This window comes from Salvelinus namaycush, chromosome 13 (assembly GCF_016432855.1).
Source record: "Salvelinus namaycush isolate Seneca chromosome 13, SaNama_1.0, whole genome shotgun sequence".
Classification (NCBI taxonomy): Eukaryota; Metazoa; Chordata; class Actinopteri; order Salmoniformes; family Salmonidae; genus Salvelinus; species Salvelinus namaycush.
The window spans coordinates 15,050,311-15,076,190 of NC_052319.1; the positions used below are offsets into that span (position 1 = coordinate 15,050,311).

The 25,880-nt window shown below is 43.0% G+C and overlaps 1 protein-coding gene across 1 annotated transcript in view; it reads right to left on the reverse strand.

The window, feature by feature from the left end:
- The window catches only part of LOC120057792 (glypican-6-like), a 115,182-nt gene that overhangs the window by 73,383 nt on the left and 15,919 nt on the right, over positions 1 to 25,880 (reverse strand). The window contains exon 2 of the mRNA XM_039006257.1: positions 23,115 to 23,273. Coding sequence (XP_038862185.1) covers positions 23,115 to 23,273 — 159 coding nt within the window. The remainder of the gene's footprint in view (positions 1 to 23,114; positions 23,274 to 25,880) is intronic.

Genomic DNA, 25,880 nt, shown 5'->3' on the forward strand with positions numbered 1-25,880 from the left:
TAAGCATCTCCTCTATCTTTAATGCCTCTGCTTGAAACCTGCACTTTTCCTGCCCCGGGGAAAATAATCCCAAATCCACCTGTCAATCAGAGGCTTGCATTACCGAGAGGAGAGGAGCCTGCCATCGGCCCGATGGGGAGGACGCTGTCTGAGGGACGGGAATGAGTCTGAGAGGAAGGCCTCCGTTACTGTGGAGAACATGACAGCCTGACCTTTTATACCATGCATGCCTGGGGATTATTCCTCTGGGGCTGCTGTTGTGAGTCATATTCTACTGGCTGGGGTGAGAGGGCTGTTGGCGTGGGCCCTGTCAATCGACAACCGGCTAAAAAAAGGAGAAGAAAAAGGAACTGAATTCCATTTCCCTCTTCTCCTTGAACGGGTGTAATTGTTATGGCATAGTGTTCATCCGTATGAGGGGCAACGGAAATCAATATGATCTCGGCAAGTAATATGATATCGACAAATGCCTCTTAATCTTTAGGAAGCTCAATGCAAGTCACATTGGCCTATTAGTGTGGAAGGGAAATAGAATTGGGATAGTCATGAACTCTTAACACCACGATCAAGACAACACATCATTATGTCTAAATGGGAATTAAAGCAGGGGAGAAAAACAATCAGAGCAAAGACAATTACCACAGATCAGACAGACCTCTGTCAGAGGCATGAAAAGGCAGTTTGGAAGGATGCTATTTCTGTGTGTGAAAAACAAAACAATTCAAATATTAGTCTAAAAGCACTGCACCACAGGCATGGCGCTGTTTAAGAGTCTGTGGCTCTAGAAAGAATCGATAATGCCGGTCTCACTACATTAATATTCTGTGTATATCGGCAGCACCATGGTGTTAGTGGTCAGTGGAGGGCTAGGACATTGATTAGTAATTAAGACCCCCACCTCAGTATTTAATGAGCTAAACGGGAGAGAAATCTGAGGGCCTGTTATTTTTCACATTTCTCAGAGCACAACAGTACTGTTTCCCAGGGTCCTGGGATATGGATTAGCGCCAAGCCACTGAAAAATATGCTATGCATAAATTATCCACCAGAACATAGGAAAATCATAATAAATCACACTAATAGAAGCCGTGTTATTGACATTGGTAGTTGAGATGATGGCCTCTATTTTCTCTTGTAGGTCTATGTTACAGCTGCCTAGCTGATGGAGTAGATCTTTGGGGGCGATGTGGGATATTTCTGCCAGGAACATCTTGGCAGAGGATGGCGACGGTGCACTCTCTCACTGTTGTGGTAGTGACACGTAGGCAGTGGTGTCAGGTATGTGTGGGCTGCTCTGTCAGCTGCAGAAAGTTCATGGCCCACTCCACACGGAGTGTAGGAAATACCTGAACGCTCACCCTGTGTGGGTGGGACTCTACAAACAGGTGCTAAATACATGGTAAATAACATTTAAATGAGACAGCTAGCACTGAACATTAGGTAACAAGGTTTACTTGTCCAGTGTCCGCCAAAGGGCCAGGGTTTCAGTCTAGAAGCATGGTTTCGACTGCTTTTACAGTTTTGCTTCGATACTGCAGTTTAATTGACACATGACCCAGAAAGCAAATTTCCATACACGACCAAATAGAGAAGTCCGATTTCAAAATTCCTAATAAGACACTTTAGTCATCACCTTTGTGCACAAAACTTACATTGAACTATTCAAATAACTGTCGGAGGCCAATTTTTTTTTCTTCATCACTCACAGCCGAGTATATTAACATTTTATATTCATCCAATGTCTACCATGTTTTTGGATGAGGTGATGATGTCACTGCTCGCGCTGCTCCCTGTGTGAGTTGATTACCTTGAAAACAAGACATCTTGGACGCATTCTCCAGTTCTTATTATACCTCAGTGGTGTCCTACTCAATGTTATGGGCACAATAAGTGTAGCCTGGTTAAACACTAAGTTCACCATTGTTTCACTTCAAACAATGGTTAGCAGTCTGGTTTAACTCGGCTACAGTAAAAAAGTAGATTTTTTTATCAAATGTAAAGCATAAAATACTGTATGGTATAGTTGGCCTCTGATTCCATCCTTCTAATACTAACTGATGAAACCCAAATCCAATATAGATGTTGAAAATATTCTTAATATTCCTTGGCCAGGAAGGTGAAGGCTGACCTTGCTAAAACAACTCTAGAATTCTTCAGGCTTTTACATTTCTCCAAAGTGATTGAAATTATAGATAACCGACACATGAAGGAAATCAGAGTCCAAATAGGAATGTCTCATGTTTCCTGTGTTGCTAGTCAGCAGAGACCCTCTCCAGACTCTGTGTCTCCTATAAAGCTTGCAGCCAGCAGAAAGCTGCAGCATGGAAACCTTCATACAGCATCCATCCTGACACTGATGAAATTATGGAGAGTGGCACAGGGCCCATAGAGGAACAGGGGTGCCTGGTGCCATGGATGTAAGTGCTGCTGGACAAACTCAATTTACTTCCCCCATCCCCATCCGTGGAGACTTACTCTCCTCTCATGACATTCACTCTCCCTGACAGAGACCGATCAAAATAATACTTATTTATTTATGCATGATTGCTTCCAGGAACGGCATGTGTGCTAAAGATTTTGTTTTCCTGGAAAAAAGAACACACCGACGTTCTGACATTGAGTTTCTGAGCAACTATGCAATCATTTGATAGGCTGTAATTCAATAGCCCACAGTTTTCGGATCAGATACGTTGAAACGTTTAGAAGGAGTGGGCATGGTGAATCATGCCACTTGCTGCTGGGAATTAGGTTGAAGTTCAAAACACTCAAGAGTTGTGTGATGTTGCATGTATGTTTGTATTGTAAAATGTGTAAAAAGTGTGACATTTGTCTTACATGAAAGTATATTCTGGTCTTCATAATGAGGTGCTAGAGGCTCAAAATGCTGAGTTTAATGCAGATGTGTTTTACCTGGGTTGCAGTTTACTACGGACAGTGCGAGCAGTGCCGAGGCAGGTTTAATGAGGATATCTCGGATGAATAATTCATATTATCATCTTAAGTAAGCTCAGCCTGGTGGGTCAAGAATGTAACCTCTGAGCTCTGAGAAATATTGCAGTTCTTTTGGATTTAGGTAAATAGGATTGGCCTGTTATTGGTTTGTGAAGAGGTAGCGAGGCATTCAACTTTGTGTATTATAATTAAGAGTATGTGATGACAGTGCGAGAACAATATCAACAGCATAAGCGTATCCCAATAAATTTAGGAAAACAGAAGCAGAAGGAAATACATCATTTGGACTAAAATATTCAGCTAAATAATCACCATGACCATAAATTTAAACATTTGCTTACTAATAAACCTTTTTGTGTCCCCTTGCCAAATAAAAGTCATTTGACAGAGTAGCTACAGTAAACTTGTAATGACTTGGTAATAAAACATGTTCATCTTCATTTGTCAATGGTCGATTAACAAGATTCGCCTAGTGTTTTACTAGCGTATTCATGATCATTCTGTAATTGCCCTAATGTTGTTACTGAAGATTTGTAGTAATACTCCTAGGCATGTCTGCCAAGTGCATCATACTGCATGAAAAATGACTCTGCTTTAAATCTCAGCTGCAGGTGACTGCAGGATTTAACATATGCACTGCTCTCCATTGAATAATTGTGGGGCATACAAAATGAATTCAAAATATACTTTATCAGCACTGCTAATTTTTCACATCCTCACACATTAAACATCAAAGCGGTGTTTGCATGTTTGCCCTTGACATTAGCTAAATTGTATATGTTTTTTTACAAGTGTTAACAGTCAAAACTTGAATACTATTCAATCTTGAATTCAAGCATTTCTTAGTTTTTTGAGAAACTATAGGTGAGGTGTTTGTGCTTTCCAGTTACGTTCCACTTCAGAAAGAGAGAGAGAGAGAGAGATAGAGAGATAGAGAGAGATTGGATTAGATGGTTCGATGAGTTTATTAGTCACATGCACAGGGTCGCAGATGTAATTGCCAGGTACAGTGAAAATCTTAAGCTCCAAGCTCCAACAGTCAAGGTCAAAAAGAGATGTGAATGAAACAACAATAATAATAATAATAATAATATCTACATATTTATAACTATAACAATGATAAATGTCCATTGGGGGGTGGTGGCAGGGTAAATGTGCAGAGGGGAAGGGGTAGAAGGGCCCTAACTAATCTGTGAAAGCCCATAGCTCCACACACTGGAGAGAGCACTGTTGAATCAAGGCCACTGCTTGGTTTAACATTGACAAACTCCCTGAATTCCCTGTGTTAACAGCGAACCAACTGAAGCAAATCCAACCCAAACAGAAGCACAATATGGTTTTGGTTCAACAAAATAAGTTATGCCAAAGAGCACCCATCTGGGAGAGGGAGAGGCAGCACACAGGCACTTTCTCTACAGAGCTTCTCTAACATAAATCATATATTAAAACAACTTTATAAAAAGCAGCTGAGTGAAATGAGGTGGATGGCTGTGGAAATGGATCTGATAATTGACATGATTTTCTTCTCCATCTCCTCCAAAGAGTCCTGATGAGCAGCTGCTGCCATTGGAAAGTGTTATTGCTCATTAAACCATAACTAGCATGGGCTCACTGGGAAGAGGAGGATCAGGAGAAAGTGTGAAAGTCGAGGCCGAGGTGTAAAAAAGAATATATCTCTGCAAATAGAAGATCCATTCTCTGAGCCGAGGGGGCCAGGAGAGGTAGTCAGTAGTCGGTGTGGGGTTAAGTCAGGATCACACATACTGCAGCAGCAGACCTGCTATAGGAGCTTTATTTGAGGAGGACGAGGCACCCTGCTCCTGGTTCCAGCTGTCAATCTGCTGCGCAAGGGGCCATGCTTGTCTAATCCAAGGAGGTACTCAGACTCTTCATGAGGATTTAGAATTCAAAAGCACTCCTGAGCGAGTTGACTAAATTGCAAACACAACAGTAAGCTAAACTGCCACAGAACTGATACAAACTTTGTTAATCAAGGATCCTCAAAACTCAAGTACACTCAAGGAGCGCATAGGCTATAAGTAGATCAAATGAAAGAGTATTGCGTGAGAAACACTTAAGAAGAGGGCATCCAGATAAACAAAAGCAGAGTTGTTAGAATACCAGATATGGAAGGTTACTTGCATAGCCCCGGATCTCTGATATCTCTAAGTAGCTCGAAGAACCAATTATTTATTTTTATTTTTTATTTTATTTATCCGTTATTTTACCAGGTAAGTTGACTGAGAACACATTCTCATTTGCAGCAACGACCTGGGGAATAGTTACAGGGGAGAGGAGGGGATGAGTGAGCCAATTGTAAACTGGGGATTATTAGGTGACCGTGATGGTTGAGGGCCAGATTGGGAATTTAGCCAGGACACCGGGGTTAACACCCCTACTCTTACGATAAGTGCCATGGGATCTTTAATGACCTCAGAGAGTCAGGACACCCGTTTAACGTCCCATCCGAAAGACGGCACCCTACACAGAGCAGTGTCCCCAATCACTGCCCTGGGGCATTGGGATCTTTGTTTAGACCAGAGGAAAGAGTGCCTCCTACTGGCCCTCCAACACCACTTCCAGCAGCATCTGGTCTCCCATCCAGGGACTGACCAGGACCAACCCTGCTTAGCTTCAGAAGCAATGTTCATTATACATGTTCGTCAGAGACAGACAGGTCGAGAGGCGAATGAGGGAGCCCCTCCCCTCATACTAAAGAGCCACTCGCCTGCCCTCTGATCATTCTCGAGTATGGAGTACTTCCTCACACTCTTGTGAGTAGGGGAATGTGATGAGATATAGCATCCATAATATCAGAGAAGTGGGGTTCGCAAGTAACCTTAAGTTATCTTTGAATTATTAGTTTCGATATCTCACAAGTGGGATATGGCCAACTATCGTATTGCACATGCTCTCCGAAGCCAAGCGGTCTCACGTATCAACCCTCAGAGGCCCTGGCACTGAGGACAATTTGCACCAATGAAGGTACAGACACGTCTAGTCGGTAGAACCTCAAAAGTATGAGGGGATGCCCAACAAGCCGCATCACAAATCTCCTGTAAGGAGATGCCCTTGAACAGTGCTCAAGAGGTAGCCATACCTCTGGGGGAGTGAGTCCTCAGGCCCTCCAGAGGCTGTAACCCCTTGCTATTACAGGCCAATATAATAGCTTCCACAATCCAATGTGACAACCGTTGACGAGAAAGGGGCCTCCCCTTGCAGGTTGGAAGCTCTTGCGCAAGACTCTCGTTCTATCCAAGAATATGTGCAACACGTGTACTGGACCCAAACGGTGGAATTTCTCCTCATCCATAGAAGGAAATGGCGGCGGGTGGAAAGCCACAAGCTCCAAGGCGAGACAATGTAATTGCTGCTAACCTTAGTAATTGGGCAACAAGGTAACCTTGGAAAAGCCCCGGGAAAACTGTAGTCACGAATGGTGAACTGACAGTATATGCAGCTCACTCACTCATTTTGTGGATGTAAGGGTGACCCGTAAAGCGATCTAAACATTAGAACCGCCATAGGCCAACAGCTTTTTTGGCTTTTTTCAGCTCCCCAAAAAAAGCACCATTCTGCTCCTTCCTTGACTTTTTCTTAATATTTGTATTTTACATTTCTACATTTTTAAATCACAAGCGGAAAATTATTTAGAGGATATTTACCTGTTGTTGTATTTACAGCTATTACTACCTTAAAAGCCCCTCACCGCGGCACAAGGAACGGGGCGTGGGCGGTAGTGGGTGCCCACGTTTTCATTTGCGGAGGCTTTCCAGACAGACAAGCAAGCGGGTTTGTATACTGTATAGCTCAATTGGTTCACCTGGGTATGTTAAGTACCATTTTTTGGGGGAACTATGCAGATAGAAATTCCATGAATATACCTGACATGATTCCTTAGAATCAGAGAGGCATATTTGTTCTATCAGGACTATTCAACCTGGGGGTCCGTGACTCCCTAGGGGTCCGCAGAGGTACTGCAGGGGATCCGCAAATACATATTAGAAAAATATGTTTGAATGAATATCGCTAGCAACAACATACTTAACCAATTTTGAATGATATACTCATTGTAGTAAATATGGTCATATCCTTCTAATGACGTCAACTTTATTTCTCACGTAATTTACATTTATGTCATTTAGCAGATGCTTTCATTCAGAGTGACTTACAGTAGTGAGTGCATACATTTTCCCATACTGCTCCCTCATCGGAATTGAACCCACAACCCTGGTGTTGCAAGTGCTGTGCTATACAAACTGAGCCACACGGGACCCACTGAAGGAGATGACATAGCACCCACGAGTACCAGTTGTGGCAAGTGACGCTGGCTGCTGGTAAACTTTCTTGACTTGGACATACATTTTTGCCAACACATGGCTAACATTTTTTTTTAACAGCTAAACAACTGCTATTAGTGAACATGTTTTTGAATAAAGGCTGGCAGAATTATTGTATATTAATCGGCATAATCGGCTTAATACATTTATTTTCGGAGAAGGGGGGGTTCAACTTTTTATATAACTTCATAAGAAGATGCAGTGCCTTCAGAAAGTATTCATACCCCTTGACTTATTCCACATTTTGTTGTGTTACAGCCTGAATTCAAAATGGACAAAATCGTTTTTACACACAATTTCATTTAATGACAAAGTGAAAACATGTGTTTAGGAATGTTTGCACATTTTTTGAAAATTAAACACAGAAATACAGCATTTACATAAGTATTCACACCCAGAGTCAATACTTTGTAGAAGCACCATTGGTCTTTAATCAGGTCAACACCCGCAAGGCCACTGAGCCCGACGGTAACTACTGGCAGGCATATTCACGGTCATTTTCAACCCCTCACTGTCCAAGCCTGTAATCCCCACATGTTTTAAGATGACCACCATCATTCCTGTCCCCAAGAAGACTAAGGCTTCATGCCACAATGACTACCGCCTTGTAGTACTCACTTCTGTAATCATGAAGTGCTTTGAGAGACTGGTTATGGCACACATTAACTCCAACATTGCAGACACCCTAGACCTACTCCAATTTGCATACCGCCCTAACAGATCCATAGATGACGCAATCTCAATTGCTCTCCACACTGCCCTCACCCACCTAGATAAGAGGAATACCTATGTAAAAACGCTGTTCATTGACTACAGCTCAGCATTCAACACCATCGTCCCCTCCAAGCTCGTCACCAAGCTTAGGACTCTGGGTCTGAACACTTCCCTCTGCAACTGGATCCTGGACTTCCTGACGGGCCGCCCCCAGATGGTGAGGATGGGCAACATCACCTCCTCCACGCTGTCCCTCAACACAGGGTCCCCACAGGGGTGTGTGCTTAGTCCACTCCTGTATTCCCTGTTCACCCACGACTGCATGGCCACGCATGACTCCAACACCATCATCAAGTTTGCTGACGACACGATGGTGGTAGTCCTGATCACTGGTGATGATGAGTCAGCCTACAGGGAGGAAGTGGTCAGGTGTGGTGCCAGAACAGCAACCTCTCCCTCAACGTCAGTAAGACCAAGGAGCTGATTGTGGACTACAGGAAACGGGTGGGTAAGCACGCCTCCATCCACATCGACTAGGCTGCAGCGGAGCAGGTTGAGAGCTTCAAATCCATTGGTGTCCAAATCACTAAAGAATTTAAGATCCAAATACGTGGAAGAAAACATGGGCCGCTGGTTTGCTTGGGCGGGGGTCCCTGGGTAAGAAAATGTTGAAGACCCCTGTTCTACATAATACATTTCTATCTGAACATTGGCCAATGGCCCTGGTACCCGCTTGTCCCTACCTATGTGAAGCTAGGCACGTTAAGGATGAGTCACAATAGTGAAATTAGCAGTTCACCTTCAAATTAAAAGTCCCTAATTGAAAGTGATGCAAATGGGTACAAATAGTGGAATTATGCTATATTTGGACTATATAATGCTAAACAAGGTTGGAATGTTGTTACATCATTTAAAATTAAATACAATAATTAATTTGTTTGACAATAAACAGAAAAACTGTTGAAATCCAACTGCGGACATTAGACTGCATAATTGCATTGGGCATACTTATATGCACCGTACAGCGTTACCTATGGATTGTGCACCCATGAAATGGGGTATCATCCTACTCTGTGACACCCACAGAAAACAATTCTCAAGAGTTTACATAAAAATTTGCATCTTAGCTCATATTGCAGGACTTTGACTAAGGGAATTCACCTTCCCAGTCAGCCTATTGTGAGTATTGAACATTCATAGTGCACTGTACAGCCTTACCTATGGATTGTGCACTTATGACATGGGGTATTAGCCCACTTAGTGACGCTAATATGTATGTAAACTCTAAATAGTTGTGTTCTGTGGGTGTCACTGAGTAGGCTGATTCCCCATTTCATGGGTGCACAATCCATAGGTAGGGCTGTAGAGTTCAATATGAATCGTCTAGAATTGTAAGTCGCTCTGGATAAGAGCGTCTGCTAAATGACTTAAATGTAAATGTAGAATGTCATTGTATTCTGTAGTGTTAAGATTTCCCTTCACTGGAACTAAGGGGCCTAGCCAGAACCATGAAAAACAGCCTCAGACCATAATTTCTCCTCCACCAAACTTTACAGTTGGCACAATGGATTCGGAGAGGTAGTGTTCTCCTGGCATCCGACAAACCCAGATTCGTCCGCCAGACGGTGAAGCATGATTCATCACTCCAGAGAACGCGTTTCCACTGCTCCAGAGTCCAATGGCGGTGAGCTTTACACCACTCCAGCCAATGCTTGGCTGCTCGGCCATGGAAACCCATTTCATGAAGCTTCAGACAAACAGTTATTGTGCTGACGTTGCTTCCAGTGGCAGTTTGGAATTCGCTAGTGAGTGTTGCAACCGAGGACAGACAATCTTTACACGCTTCCCACTTGTGTGGCCTACCATTTTGCGGCTGAGCAGTTGTTGCTCCTAGGCATTTCCACTTCACAATAACAGCACTTACAGTTGACTGGCGCAGCTCTAGCAGAGCAGAAATTTGACGAACTGACTAATTGGAAAGGTGGCGTCATATAAAGTCATAGCTCTTCAGTAAGGCCATTCTACTGCCAATGTTTGTCTATGGAGACTGCATGGCTGTGTGCTCCATTTTGTACACCTGTCAGTTACGGCTGTAGCTGAAATCGCCGAATCCACTCATTTTTTATTTTTTTATTTACCCTTTATTTAAACAGGTAGGCTAGTTGAGAACAAGTTCTCATTTGCAACTGCGACCTGGCCAAGATAAAGCATAGCAGTGTGAACAGACAACACAGAGTTACACATGGAGTAAACAATAAACAAGTCAATAACATGGTAGAAAAAAAAGAGAATCTATATACAATGTGTGCAAAAGGCATGAGGAGGTAGGCAATAAATCGAATAATTACAATTTAGCAGATTAACACTGGAGTGATAAATCATCAGATGATCATGTGCAAGTAGAGATACTGGTGTGCAAAAGAGCAGAAAAGTAAATAAATAAAAGCAGTATGGGGGGTGAGGTAGGTAAATTGGGTGGGCTATATACCGATGGACTATGTACAGCTGCAGCTGTACATAGTCCAGTACATTTGAACGCGTGTCCACATATTTTTGTATATATAGTGTATTTCACAGTGGCTTAGATGGTACAATGATAATCTACACCATGCTTGCTTTGTCACATAACGTGAAATTAGGCAAACTATTAGAATTTTCGGAACCAGAAAATAACGAAGCAATTTCTGCATTGTGCACCTTTAAGGGACAAAGACAACTGAAGTGTAAGGCATTGGTACCCAGGCTCTAATACAGTATGCCTCTCTCCTCATTGAATGGTGATAGAAACCACTAGAAACTGATGGTTGTAACTTCATGATTGAATTTGAATGAACTGAATGATGAGGATGGAGGGGGGTGAAGATGGGTGATTGAATTTAGAACAATAGTGTAAGAATTGTGGCAGCAGAGCCTCCAGCTCTTCCCCAAGCGCACAACTCACAACTCACAACCAGGAAAAAGAAACCTCTTGTTCATTTCTACTTTGTCAGAAGAAGCTGTAACTGGAATGTATTACTTACCAGTGGTGGAAAAAGCACCCAATTGTCATACTTGAGTAAAAGTAAAGATACCTTAACAGAAAATGACTCAAGTAAAAGTCACCCAGTAAATTACTTGCGTAAAAGTCTAAAAGTATTTGGTTTTAAATATACTTAAGTATCAAAAGTAAAAATTATTTCAAATTCCTTACAGGTTTTCCCAAATGTTAACACACGTTTGCTGAAACGACATCTCAGGTACTCAAAACACAGTTAGCTAATTTACAAACCCCACAGACATCATATAAAATGAAACACAGCAATCAAAATCATGTACTCCCTGCTCAAAATTAGTTTTTCACAATTGTTTACACACGTTTTCTTAATCTTTGGGCCATATTCCCAAAACTCTAGACACCAAACGCAAAACTCTACCAAAAGCAAATACTGCATTCAAAACTGTTCTTTCCAAAATGTTATTTTTTGCATCAAAATTAATAGATCTGTCTACCAACCAACACACTAATGTGCGCAACAAAAAACACTACTACAGTATGAATATCCTATCAGTAGGTTTATGCCTTTTGCATTTTCAGTGTTACACTGTAGCCGGTTGTAAAAGATTGTTACAGTAATGTATACCTATTCAAATATACATAAATTCACACACAAATGCAATACAGTAAAAAAACAAAAACATTGTCATTTATTTCCAAAATGCAGTATTTTTTAACACTTGTTTAGTATGTAACACTTTCCATACTCAACAGGAGAAAACATTCAGTAAGATAAAGGGTTTTCTGTACAAAAAAAAAAATGAAAGTGGCTCATTCTTTCAAAAGACAAAAACACACGCAAAATGTAAGAAAAAATACATTAGGCTGCATCCTGCCTCCTATTTTGGTCTGGCCACAGCACCTCATCTACATCACAAGCCATGTTCTCCCTGGCTAAACAGCAGGGAAAGAATCTTCTGGTCGTGACGGATCCAGCCGAAGAAAGCCCCCGCATCAATTTCACCACATGCCTCCTCCATTGCCTGGGGAAGAGGCATGTGTGCGAGGGGATGGCGGTCGTACACCTTCCATCACCATGACGAAAAAAAACTCTTCAATTGGGTTTAGGAATGGGGAATATGGTGGGAGGTATAGAACAATAAATTGTGTGTGGTCGATGAACCAGTTGCGGACCAGAGCAGCCCGTGAAACTCAAGTTGACAACATACCTGGGCTGCTCTGGTCCTCTGCTCGGCTGCAATGAGGATGCTATGTAGTGTGTCCAGGAATGTGATGGGAAGGGCGGTGTAGTAGGGACCAAGGTTGGCATGGTGATGGAGGACGCTGTGCTGGCTAACGGCTGAACACATGGTGATATTCCCTCCACGCTGTCCAGGGACATTCACAATGGCACAGTGGCCAATAATGTTCCGTCCCTGTCCCCTTTTGGCTAGGTTTAAGCCAGCCTCAATGTAAATATAAAAGTGCTGAATTGCAGCAGCATCCAGCTCCAAGACTCTGAAACAGACAACAAGATATGTGACATAGACCTAGAGCAGTCAATATGGTGAGACACAATACACTGGATTACAGTACTGTAATGTGTCTATACAGTGCTGATATGATAGTAAATTCACTGGTATAGTACTTACTTGCACATATTCATAGCGCTGTTCTTTAACCCTCTGAGTTTCTCAAATGGCACCTTGTAGACCTGTTTCATCCGGATTCGGTTGTGCTGTAATACACGGTCCAATGTAGATAAGCCCACCTGGTGAATGTTATTGAATATTGTGTTGTCTGCAATTATGTGGCTCTGGATTTCTCGTTGTCTAATGGTATTGTTTGCCACCACCGTGTTCACAATAGCGGTCTCCTGTTCTGCTGTGAACAGCCGGTGTCTTCCACCATGGCCTGGCCGTCTCTCAGTTCTGCAGAAGATCCACCAATATGATTGGTTACAGTAGGCTAAAATAATCTATTTTCTTTCAATATGAAATGACATTACTGTAACATTGGCCAACAATCACTGAGTAACACAGGCCTACTGATATGTCGGACTGCAGGGTACATACATAAAAAGCATAGCGTAGATGGTAGGTAACCTACCGGTTCTCATTTCTGAATGTACAGATGATAGATGCAACCGTATAGCGGCTCAGGTTGGGCTGAACTCTGCCCAGCCTCCCTCATACTCAATTCATGGTTGAGCACATGGTCAACCAATGTGGCCCTGATCTCATCTGAGACAACTGTCCTTCCTCGTCCTCTCACTCCTTCACCTCTAGCTCTTGCTTCACCATTGACTTCCATTTTCCTCCAGAACAGGAGAGCTCAGCTGTGGCTTTTTATAGTGCTTAAAGCTCTGATTTCTAAGTGAACAAATGAGCAACTAGTGTTTACACCTGTGAGGAGTGGGTGTTGCCAATTGATGTATAGAGCTTGGCATTGTGTTTGGCATTGTGAAGGGACTAAATAGATTTTAATTTTGAATATTGTGCCTAATGTAGAGAACTGTGCGTAGTGTTTTGCAAAATGTGTGATATAGAATTGAAAACTGAGTGTAAAGCAGGAAATGTGCTTGCAATTTTGCAGAATTGTTTTAGGGATTTGGTACATGAGTTTCAGGTTTCAGTGATTGCGTTTCAAGTTCCAATTTTAGTGTGTAAACAACTGGGAAAAACTGTAAACTCTGCATACAAATGAGACACACAAACGTCAAATGAATCTAACTTACTGACAACCGAGATCACACTAATGTGACATTCAAAACACTACTATGAGAATCTATTTCTGTGTAAAGACTAAGATGTTGTTGTTATACTGTATACTTTTTGTGTGTACTCAAACAAGAGAGGAACACAAATGCAAAACATTTCGTTTTATATTTCAACACGGTCTGATTGCAAAGTGAACATTTACGCAATTAGTGTTTGCACATGTCAAGAGTGAAAGTCTCCCGGGTGGCGCAGTGGTCTAGGGCACTGCATCGCAGTCCTAGCTGCGCCACCAGAGTCTCTGGGTTCACGCCCAGGCTCTGTCGCAGCCGGCCGCAACCGGGAGGTCCGTGGGGCGACGCACAATTGGCATAGCGTCGTCCGGGTTAGGGAGGGTTTGGCCGGTAGGGATATCCTTGTCTCAGTATGTAAATGTAATAAAATGTATGCACTCTACTGTAAGTCGCTCTGGATAAGAGCGTCTGCTAAATGACTAAAATGTAAATGTAAAGTGATGAATTGGTAATTGAGCTTAATTGAGCTTAGCTCTTGAATACAATAGATTTTAGTTGTGATGGTGGTGCCAAAGGTAGAGAATTGTGTGTTGTGTTTTGCAATGTTGTTTGTTATAGAATTGCAATCGGAGTGTAAAGAAAAACATGTGCTAGAAGTATTGCAGATTTGGTGTATGGTTCTGCTAAATGAGTTACAGGTTTGGGTAATTGTGCCTCATGGGCCAGTTTTAGTGAGTAAACAATTGGGAAAAACTGTACTAAGCAAACCAGACAGCACCACTTTCCTGTTTTTTTAATTTACGGATAGCCAGAGGCACGCTCCAACACTCAGACATCCTTTAAAAATTAAGCATTTGTGTTTAGTGAGTCCGCCAAATCAGAGGCAGTAGGGATGAGTATGGATATTCTCTTGATAGGTGCTTGAATTGGACCATTTTCCTGTCCTGCTAAGTATTTAAAATGTAACAAGTACTTTTGGGCCTCAGGGAAAATGTATGGAGTAAAAAATACATAATTTTCTTCAGGAATGTTGTGAAGTAAAAGTAGTCAAAAATAGAAATAGTAAAGTACAGATACTGAAAAAAACTATTAAAGTAGTACTTTAAAGTATTTTTACTTAAGAACTTTACACCACTGTTACTTACTTTAACTCTAGTTATAATGGAATCTACAAAACAAATGTATCTAATGTATTACACTATAAAGTTTTTCTTGTAAGAAAAACGAAAATAGTCGAGGCCTACATGTTGCAGTATGCCTTTGTAGAATAATGCAAAATATAGCCTTGACTCTGTTTTTTTTATTACTTTAAACAATTTATTTAAACAAATACGTGTCTTTCTTTATGCAATACTTTCATAAATATTTTTTTATGCAATGTATCCTTTACAATTGTTTATGCACTGTTTATAAAACTTATTTATCAAATGTTGGTACTTACCTTCACTGCAAATCATTTGACTGCTATTACTAATCGAATCTAAAAATAAAATGTATTACACTGTAATGTTTTTATTGTAAGGCTGTAAATGGTATATAAATCTCCCCTCGGTGAGAGTCAAATCAGACACTGAGTTCAGAGTACAATGTGTGTAGTTCACAATGGACACACTGACAGCATTGCAGATGCTGCAGAATTTAGATGAGCTGGAGTCGGATGGAGGATCGGATATTGAGCCCGAAATCGACTTTGCTGATGACAATGGGTCTTCACCCGATTTAGATGTTGACTTCGAGCCACCACCTCCGATGCCTGAGTTTGGCCGCAGAAAAAAACAGAACAGGGCCAACTGAGAAGGTGATCCCAACCGGGCAGTGAGACAGGAGTCTGGGAGGGATGGCACGGTTTGGGTAGAAAAGAGCGACAAAAGCGCATTTGACCTGCGCCTCTTTTTCATTCTACTTTGACAAAAGAAGCTTTTACTGTACTGTATTACCTACTATAACTCTAGTCTACTTGTTGTTTATGCATACAATTATTTATGTATTAGGCTATTCATCAAACTGCTTAGGCCTACCTTTATGGCAAATAATTTGACCTGCGCGCCTTGCTGGTTGATAATCTCTTTTTCGTTTCTACTTTGTCAAAATAAGCTGTAACTGGGTAAGTGGACTCTATTGCTTACTATAACTCGAGTACAAATAAAATCTACCAATGAAATTTAACAAATGTATTACACTGTAATGTTTATTGACAGAGAAATTAAAATAGGCGAGGCCTACGTGTTGTAGTTTCCTTTGTATTATAAAACATATCCTTACATAAATGTTATTTACTTCAAAATATACGATATACAATTATTCAAAATAACCTAAATATTCTTAAGACATTCAATCAATCAATATTTTTTTTAAACGGTATTTATTTAGGTTGATAACACAGTATAGGAATCTGATGCGTATGATTACGGCGACGGCTGACAACGTTCTCTAGCGGATACTTATATGCTGAAAGGCCCAGCGGTTCAAGTGTTAAAGGAGAGATGTTTAATCTCTATGCTTTCCAGCAGCTCAATAGGCTGCTGTGAAATAACCTCAAGCACAATAGACCACTCCCATGGTGGGACTAAAGCGTTGTGAACTGGTCGTAACCGACGCGCCCCCTTCATGAAACAACATAACAAGGGATGTTTATCAGGGGTGTTTTCCCACCGTGTTCTTGTCAAAGCCTATATGACAGGCCGAGATAGCGGCTAGATAGAACCGTGGAGAAAGCCTTCCCTCTGTCCAAAAGGTCCGGCAGAAGAAATGATCCGTTTTTGGTCACACCACTTCTCAAATATGCACCACTTATTTCCATACAGCATGTAGAAGAGGCCCTAGCTCTCTGGATAGTCTCAATGACTTAGAGAGGCAGGCCTGTCTCTCACGGGCCAGGATGGCGTTCGGGAGAGTGTGGAAAATCTCTCCGTTCACTTGGGTCAGCAGATCCCTGCATAACGGGAGTTGCCAAGGCTCATCGTACCGCAGAAGAATGATATGCGCTAACCAGAGCCTGCCTGGCCATTGAGGGACTTCCCGCACTCGGACTAGTGGGGAATACGAGGCTCAGAGGAGAACTGTTTCACCATTTGGGGATGGAGTTTCCATTCCCCATGATGGGGATTCCCTGTGGACAATAAGTCAGCTCCTACATTTAGTACGCTTCGGACATGAGTCACGAGTAGTGAAAGAAGGTGTGCTTTGCTCCCCAGAATAATCCTGACGTATAGTCTTTATAATTGACATTCGGGCGCCGAAGACGTGGATGTCGATTAAGGCAGCCCCCCGCACCTCTTTGATTCAGAGGGGTTGGGTTAAATGCGGAAGACACATTTCAGTTTAAAGCATTCAGTTCTACAACTGACTAGGTATCCCCCTTTCCCTTCCCTTTCCCTTAAAAAGCGCAGTGAGCGAGTGCCGCCCTGGTGGTTGATGTATGCCTTCACAGCCGTATTGTCCGTTCTGATCAAAATGTGACAGGGAGGGTAGAAAGTGTTTCAGTGAAAGAAATGCTGTCAGCAATTCAAGGTAATTTAAATTCAAGGTAACTTCGTTTATTGCATTCACCTCGTGAACTGTGCCCCAGCTCGTCTGTCGCCCCCACCTTCCTCGTTGCCACTACCCCTAAGGGAGTGACAGAAACGAAGATCGAGGGGCTCTTCCAGTGACGGAGAGCTGAGATACATGCGAAGGTCACCTTATCTGACGATTGATGTGACACGTGCACACAGACGTTGGGCAGACCCCCAACGTTGGAAGTCTCTCATCCTCAGTAGGCCAAGTGCTACTACTGAGATGGTGGACGCAATCAATCCCAGCACTCAGAGACATATTCTGAGCGTGACCGAGCACCCCCTGTGTAACAGGAAGAGGCACTGTCGGAGTGACGTGGTGCAGTTGTCCGAGAGTGTTGCCTGATAAGTGAGAGAATACAGCATTACACCTACAGTTGAAGTCGGAAGTTTACATACATTTAAGTTGGAGTCATTGAAACTAATTTTTCAACCACTCCACACATTTCTTGTTAACAAACTATAGTTTTGGCAAGTCGGTTAGGACAATACTTTGTGCATGACACAAGTAATTTTTCCAATAATTGTTTACAGACAGATTATTTCACTTATAATTCACTGTATCACAATTCCATTTGGTCAGAAGTTTTACATACACTAAGTTGACTGTGCCTTTAAACAGTTTGGAAAACTCCAGAAAATTATGCCATGGCTTTAGAAGCTTCTGATAGGCTAATTGACATAATTGGAGTTAATTGGAGGTGTACCTGTGGATGTATTTCAAGGCCTACCTTCAAACTCAGTGCCTCTTTGCTTGACATCATGGGTCAATCAAAAGAAATCAGCCAAGACCTCAGAAAAACAATTGTAGACCTCCACAAGTCTGGTTCATCCTTGGGAGCAATGATGCCTGAAGGTACCACGTTCATCTGTATAAACAATAGTATGCAAATATAAACACCATGGGACCACGCAGCCGTCATACCGCTCAGGAGGAGACGCGTTCTGCCCCCTAGAGATGAACGTACTTTGGTGTGAAAAGTGCAAATCAATCCCAGAACAACAGCAAAGCACCTTGTGGAGATGCCAGAGGAAACAGGTAGAAAAGTATCTATATTCACAGTAAAACGAGTTCTATATCAACATAACCTGAAAGGCCGCTCAGCAAGAAGACACTGCTCCAAAACCGCCATAAAAAAAGCCAGACTACAGTTTACAACTGCACATGGGGACAAAGATCGTACTTTTTGGAGAAATGTCCTCTGGTCTGATGAAACAAAATAGAACTGTTTGGCCATAATGACCATCTTTATGTTTGGAGGAAAAAGGGGGAGGCTTGCAAGCCGAAAAACACCATCCCAACCGTGAAGCACGGGGTGGCAGCATCATGTTGTGGGGGTGCTTTGCTGCAGGAGGGACTGGTGCACTTCACAAAATAGATGGCATCATGAGGCAGGAAAATTATGTGGATATATTGAAGAAACATCAGTCAGGATGTTAAAGCTTGGTCGCAAATGGATCTTCCAAGGACAACAAAGTCTAGGTATTGGAGTGGCCATCACAAAGCCCTGATTTCAATCCTATATAAAATGTATGGGCAGAACTGAAAAAGTGTGTGCGAGCAAGGCCTACAAACCTGACTCAGTTATATCAGCTCTGTCAGCAGGAATGGGCCAAAATTCACCCAACGTAATGTGGGAAGCTTGTGGAAGGCTACCCGAAACGTTTGACCCAAGTTAAACAATTTAAAGGCAATGCTACCAAATACTAATTGAGTGTATGTGATTGAGTGACTAGGGTGGGTTATCTAGGTGAATAATGATCTATGTTGGCCTGGTATGGTTCCCAATCAGAGGCAGCTGTTTATCGTTGTCTCTGATTGGGGATCCTATTTAGGCAGCCATTTCCCCATTGTGCTTTGTGGGATCTTGTCTATGTATAGTTGCCTGTTAGCACTATTGTTAGCTTCACGGTTCGTTTTGAGATTTATTGTTTTTGTTTTGCTGTGAGTTTTACCTAGTAATAAAAAGATGTGGAACCCAGATCACGCTGCGCTTTGGTCCACTCATTATAACGATCGTGACAACAGAGTACTAACGGTCAACCACAGGCTAGGGCTGGGTTATAAAACTACATCCTATCCCTTTGTTCTGTGGAGAGAATCACTGAAGAGAATCACTGGGGAGAATCACTGAGGACAGGGGAGCATGAACATCTACCATCTACTTCCAAACATGATTTGTCCGCTTTGAATAACCCTATTTTCCTCCCCCTGATTTGCTTTGGGGTCTGTGTTATTAAAGAATAACATCAACTACTACCATACCGCTTGCTCCAGGGATGGGGAGCAAAGCAGGTAATCGTATATGTAGATGTGTTTCTCAGGAGTGTGAAAGCTGCCTCTACACATTTGCTGAATGTTCAGGGAGCTAGCACTAGCCCAAATAAGACAGCGAGGTAGTCTTAGGCTGTGCCTTGACAAGCAAGACTTAGAAAACTCCTGTGTGCTGGCAGTTTATTTGAAAAAAGTTTCCTGCAGGTCGACTGATATGAACCAGTCGCCTAGATGAATAGAGCGAGACAGCACATTAAGCTTAATGGGCGCAACTTTCTTTTGGGAACCAGGAAGTACCGGGAGTAGAAGCCTAGATGGCTCTCTGCCGATGGTATTACGCTGGCCGTCCACTTCGCTTAATAGAGAGGAGATTTCCTGCTTTAGTATCTGTGTCGAGTCGCCAGTCGTTATTGATTGCAAGGGTGGTCTCAGAGAAAACTGCAGTCTGTACTCCTTTGGAACTGTGGACAAGACCCAGGGCTGGACTGTGCTTGTGCGCCAGTTCCCTGCTCTTGCGGTGAGTAGCCCACAGGTTGGTTGACTCACGCTCACCAGTGGTGCCGGAGCGCCCTCTGGTAGCATTAGAGCGAGTCACCCCTTCTTTGTATTAATTGATAAGGGCAGCGTTAAAAACACTGAGATATGGGGACAGTGCTAGGTGGCTAGTGACAGTTTGTCTTCCTGCCTCAGCTGCTTGAGAAAGAGCTGAGGGGAGAGCTGTGGCACGGAGGGCACTCAGGGTTAGAGTGGGCTTCCTCCATCTTCCTTGAGAGCGAACGCATGAGAATGGGTCGCTGCACAAAGGAAAGGGGAATAGGAGCACAGATGTGCCTCTCCCCCATTGTGGTGTGTGCTCCACCCAAAAGGTGGGAGACTAGAACACAGAGTGATCTGTTGGCTGTCCTTCTCTGCCGCTGAGGCGGGCGCCCCTTCTTTCCTACAGGAAAATCAACTGGACGGGACCTCGATGCGGCTGAAGCGAAGGGCCGCTTCCCCACTGTCTGACTCTGTACTAAAACTTGGACCGTAGGTTTGCTGTATGCTCTGTCTTTGGTCGCTCAGTAGCACTGGCGCTACAGAACTGCCCATCTCCCCGATGCGGAGCCTTAGCTTGTAGAGAGGTAGAGTGGAGACCAGGTTGCCACGATATCTGGGTCTGCCAGGCAGGTGGTGGCAAGGCAAGCTAAGGTAGCGGTGAGCTAGCTGAGGTAGGCTGCTGAACGTTTTGCCCAGCATAGGTTAGCAGTGGTACAGCCAGCCTTGTCGCGTTAGCTAGCCTATCAGAGGCCGTCTTGTGGACCGGATCACAGCGTAGAGGGACCGGTTCAGTTAGTAAGCACTAAGCAAGTTAATGCTAGGCGAACTAGAAAACGGGAACTAAGCTAACAACAGCTAGGTGGTGGTAGTTAGCATTAACCGTGATGGCTAGTGGCATAGCTTAAGTTAGCATGGGCCGGGAACTTGGTCAAAACCTTATAAAACTTGCAGGACTCGTTAGAATGCTGCCTGAGCATGTTCATTTCCCATGGAGTGTAGGTCCCATTATAACTCTGGGAAAAAAGTTTTGACAACTGGGTTAGGCGTGAGATAGTCAACGCTTAGCCGCAAGGCTCTTGTGTTAGCCATCCAGTGTTCACCCAGTGGGGTAATAACCTAGCTATAGCTAGCACCTCGTTAGCCAAAGAGATATGCACCAGTAGCATTGCTTCTTCGGTCTAGAGAATGTATTTTGACCGTAGCACGGTGTGGTGTATCCGATCAGCCAATGAAACGATTGAAAGTTAAACATACTAAATGAGAGAGCAAGCTGGTAATACCACAGTAGGTGGGAGAGCCAGTAGCAGCCAGCATCCCAGCATCGTCGAGCTGCCAGCGCAAGAGCAAGGTGGTTTGTGTGCCTGCCTCAGGCGGGGTAGCAGTGGACATAATTTATTGATCCGGGGATTCAGGTTAGGCTGTTGTTAATCCACTATTACCCTTCCTTTGTTCCTAATTTGTGGAAAAAGGCCTGCTAGCCTGATAGCGCCTGCTGCAAATTAGCCTTGACAGGCGTGAGCTAGCTTATTAGGTGCCTAATGGCTAGCTGGGGCGGGAACTGTGTATAAAAGCTATAGCCGTGGTGGGCTTGTGTAGGAGTTAGCTAGGTTCTTATAGCAAGCAGTGCTTGTGTTACCATATGTGCAGGTAGGGAAGTCAGTCTGAGCTAGCAAGCAATGCTTATGTGGATAGCTTGCTTTCCAACGAGCTAGCCAAGTTAGCTTGCGCCTTGCAGCGTGGGCTTACCAAGTCTCTGGGCTTACCAAGTGGGCTAGCAGCCTAGTTAGTTAGCACAATGTTAGAGAAAGGAAGATAGCTCTTTGTTATTGTTGCGACAAACAAAAGCGTGGCTCTCGATCGATAAGCAGTGACTCTCGGACAGTCAGTAGTGGGTTGAGCTAAACAAGAAAGCGAGCTATCAATTCTACCCTTTCAAGTCGAAAAGTTAGTCGGTAGGATAGCTAGCATTGTGGCGAGCTAGCCAAGTCTCAGTAGCTAGCTGTGTGATGCTAGCTACGAAAGGAGACGAGGGAAGAAAAGCAGTGAAGATAATTCTTACCTGAAACGGAAACATTGCTTTCGGTAAAGTCACCCAACACAAAAAACGAAAGCTGAAAAACCCAATAATGTGTGATTGTGACTCGGAATGCGGGGTGTTCCTGCATGTGGGCATTCCTGCAAATACATGAACGCCCTCCCTCGAGCATCCCATTGGTTCCTGCATGTACGCCCCACTCCATGCACACCATCTTCATGCTTGTGTGACACTTTTGATATTCTGAATTTCCCCTGATTGTCTATACGATTAAGTGGGTCAAAAGTAAAAGTATTATCAGAGGTTTTCAGGGCCTGTCTACCAGTGTCCTAGATGGCTAGCTGCTGGTGTCGCCCCCGCCTCCCACCTGCTGTTTACCGGCATCCTCCTAGCTAGCTATAACACAGTGTCCTTCACTCCCGCCTGCCGAACACCTGCCCTCACTGTTGTTAACAGAACTGCGGGAAAGCAGTGCCTGACAGGCAGGGGCAAAGGACACTGTCTACCGGTGTCCTAGTTAGATGGCTACCATTGTTGCCCCGCCTGTTGTTCTTCTTGTGGGTTTATCAGCAGTCGGCATCCAACGTTATGGAGCACACCCGCCTCGCACATGTGTACTGGAGTCCTAGCTTAAAAATTTACCAATAGAAGTAAAAAGAGGAATGCCCACAAGCAGGAACGCCACAAATTGTGGCCACAATAGGCAGAGTGTAGCGGCAGCATAACCTTAACGGCACACCTGTGAACAGTTAAATAGGAAAACAGATCAAGTCATGCTAAGGAAAGCTAGGCAAAACTCTTCTGTGACAAAGAGAGGTGAGAATGATCAGAGGGTCGGCGAGTGGCTCTTTAGTATGAGGGGAGGGACTCCCTCATTCGCCACTCAACCTGTCTGTCTCCGACAAACATCGTCTATGATTGGTTCTTCAAGCTACGTAGAGATTCTGTTGAATCCCACTTGTGAGATATCAAAACAAATAATTGAAAGAGAGCGTCTCTTACCATCAAACTTTTTATGTCTGGAGACGAAGGTGCTTCGCAATTCTTTACTAGTTTCATCAACCAGGTTCTCTAACTCCAGCTTGCTTTGTTGGCCAAACTTGTCCTCCATTTCTGAACTGCAACAGGTATTGCCCGGGGGACATACCCGGAGATGGTCACCTGCAAACAACAGAGATGGTATTCAGTCACACAGATTCCTCATGACCCCCATGCAATGTTCCCTCTAATTTCTTTGGGCACTGAGCAAATTTCAGGTCTGCTGTGTGCAAACTCGAACGTTGTGAAAATTCTGTGCAGCTTCCGGCGTGCGTTTACTGTGAACACTGAGGCTGTACCCACTTTTAGGTTACAGTTTTAACAGTGGTGAAGTAGGCTACTGTGGCTATTTGATCATAATGTAGGCCTACCAGAGTGGCCTACCATAAAAAACAATGGAGAAAAACTTATAACATTTTAACAAGGAAATTGCTGTTTTGTCATTCAGCCTACAGTAGCAGCCAATGTGTGGTGTTCAATGCCTACATTCCATGAGAACATTTTTTTTAAAACATGCAGGGCTTGACATTAACCTGTTAATCCACCTTAAGATAAGGAGGTGAATGAAAATGTTGTGTTTGATGCAAGAAACCACTTTACAAAATAAAATGCTTTATTAATCCCATACCATTATTACAGAGAATCAGACAAATTATATTCCACTCTGCCTATTGGCTACTTAGCTTATTCAAGACCGTCTTAAAGTACAACACTTTCCCTTTAAGACATAAAATAGCTCTTTATTATACCCCGATGAAGACAGCTTGTCTTGTCTGTTGGACATAAATATTTTTGCATCTGAGCTCCTAGAGTGTGCGGCTCTCCTTTATTTTTTTAATAAAATAGCTCTTTACCTGACTTACTTTCCAAAGTTGACTAGAAATGCCTACTTATTGTGCTCTTGTTGGAAGCAACCACTCAACCACTGTTGACTAGAAATTAGCTATAACTGGGATTATAACTCAGTAACTCAGTAACTAGGAACGAATATGAACACATGCACGTGGCTAAATGCAGCTCTCACTTTGATCTCAAAACAAGCGCATCTACACATGACCGCTGTAGCCTAAACACAGTCCAGTTCAAAGTGAATGGCACAGATCCATATATGGCAATGGCTATTTGCATATAGGCCAACCGCAGCATGAGTTTGTCACGTTCGCTGGAATAAATATCGGACCAAAGCGCAGCGGATGTTGAGTTCCACATAATTTAATGATAAAGTGAAACTTAGCAAAGACAAAAACAAATACACAATAAACTAACAACGAACCGTGACTACAAAGGTGCTATGTGCACTAACTCAAAACAATATCCCATAAACACAGGTGGAAAAAATGCTACTTAAATATGATCCCCAATTAGAGACAACGATTACCAGCTGCCTCTAATTGGGAATCATACCAATCACCAACATAGAAAAACAAAACTAGAACCCCACATAGAAATAATAAACTAGACCAACCCCCAGTCACGCCACTCTACCATAGAAAATAAGGGCTCTCTATGGTCAGGATGTGACAGAGTTATGCATGTCAATGCAATAGAATCCTAATCCAATGCGCTCAGCCTACAAGAAAATCTCTTGCACAGCTAGATTTGCATAATAAATCTTAAATAGTTAGTTTTGTTTCGGTATATTACATGAAAGTGGCTAATATTGCTTTGATTCGACCACAATTCCTTCAGTAGAGTGAAACGTCGATAGTGATAACTAAAGGGGAAAACTGTAGAAAGTTGAGTGAAGTCCAATCTTGTGTTCCTCTGCTTCTTCTGCGGCAGTCCGAGGGGAGCTGCACGCCCTGCATGTGTGCAGCTTAGAGGGAACATTGCCCCCATGTAATAAACAGCAGACCCAAAACTAGAACACAGTTATACTCATATTCTGATCCAACTAACACAAGGATGGTTGATAAACCTACGCTTTTGCTGTGACAGAAGGGTTGCTGATGTGAATATTTTTAGAGTCATATTAGTAATGTCAGACTAAAATCAGCATCAATCATTATCTTTAGGACATTTACAGTATTGTTGGTGGTCTAACAATGCCTTGCACTCCTCGCTCACTGTCAATATGCAGTCGCCTTTCCCTATTTAATTATTAAAGGCATATTTGTCAAGCTGTGCTGCTCACAACATGATAACAAAGTGCTGTTTATGCCTTTAACACAAATGGGGGCCAAAATCAAAATCTCTCACATAAGCTAGGGGTTAGCTGCTGAACCTGATTGGATCAATTCTAGTAACAGCTTTTTAATACACTGTTGTCTCACTTTGAACCAGTCTCTGCATGCAACCACTACTGAATTTAATTAAAGAGCCCATTGTTGTAAAACTGACAGATATTTTCAGGTCTACCGGTAAGAGAATGCCATTGGTTGTTGTTGTTTTTTGGTTCTAACAGGTAGCTATGACAGTGAATAATAATACAACCATCAGATATCTAGAGGCGTTGATTACTCTAGTGTGTGTTTTTGTTGACTCTACATGTTACTGTATTTTCAATACCGACCATTAAAAGGGGGGTGTATGAGGGTGTGCCTGTGCAATGTACTGTATGACATTCTGCTGCATAACAAAGTCACTTGTGCCTGATGGGAGGAATCCCTACATATGAATTACCCGTGGTGTGTGACTGTGAAGTCAGGCATGAAAACATGTTGCAGCATCCATCAATCCAAAGCATTAATACATCCAGTATTTGGATCAGATATGAGCGCTAGCTAGTGT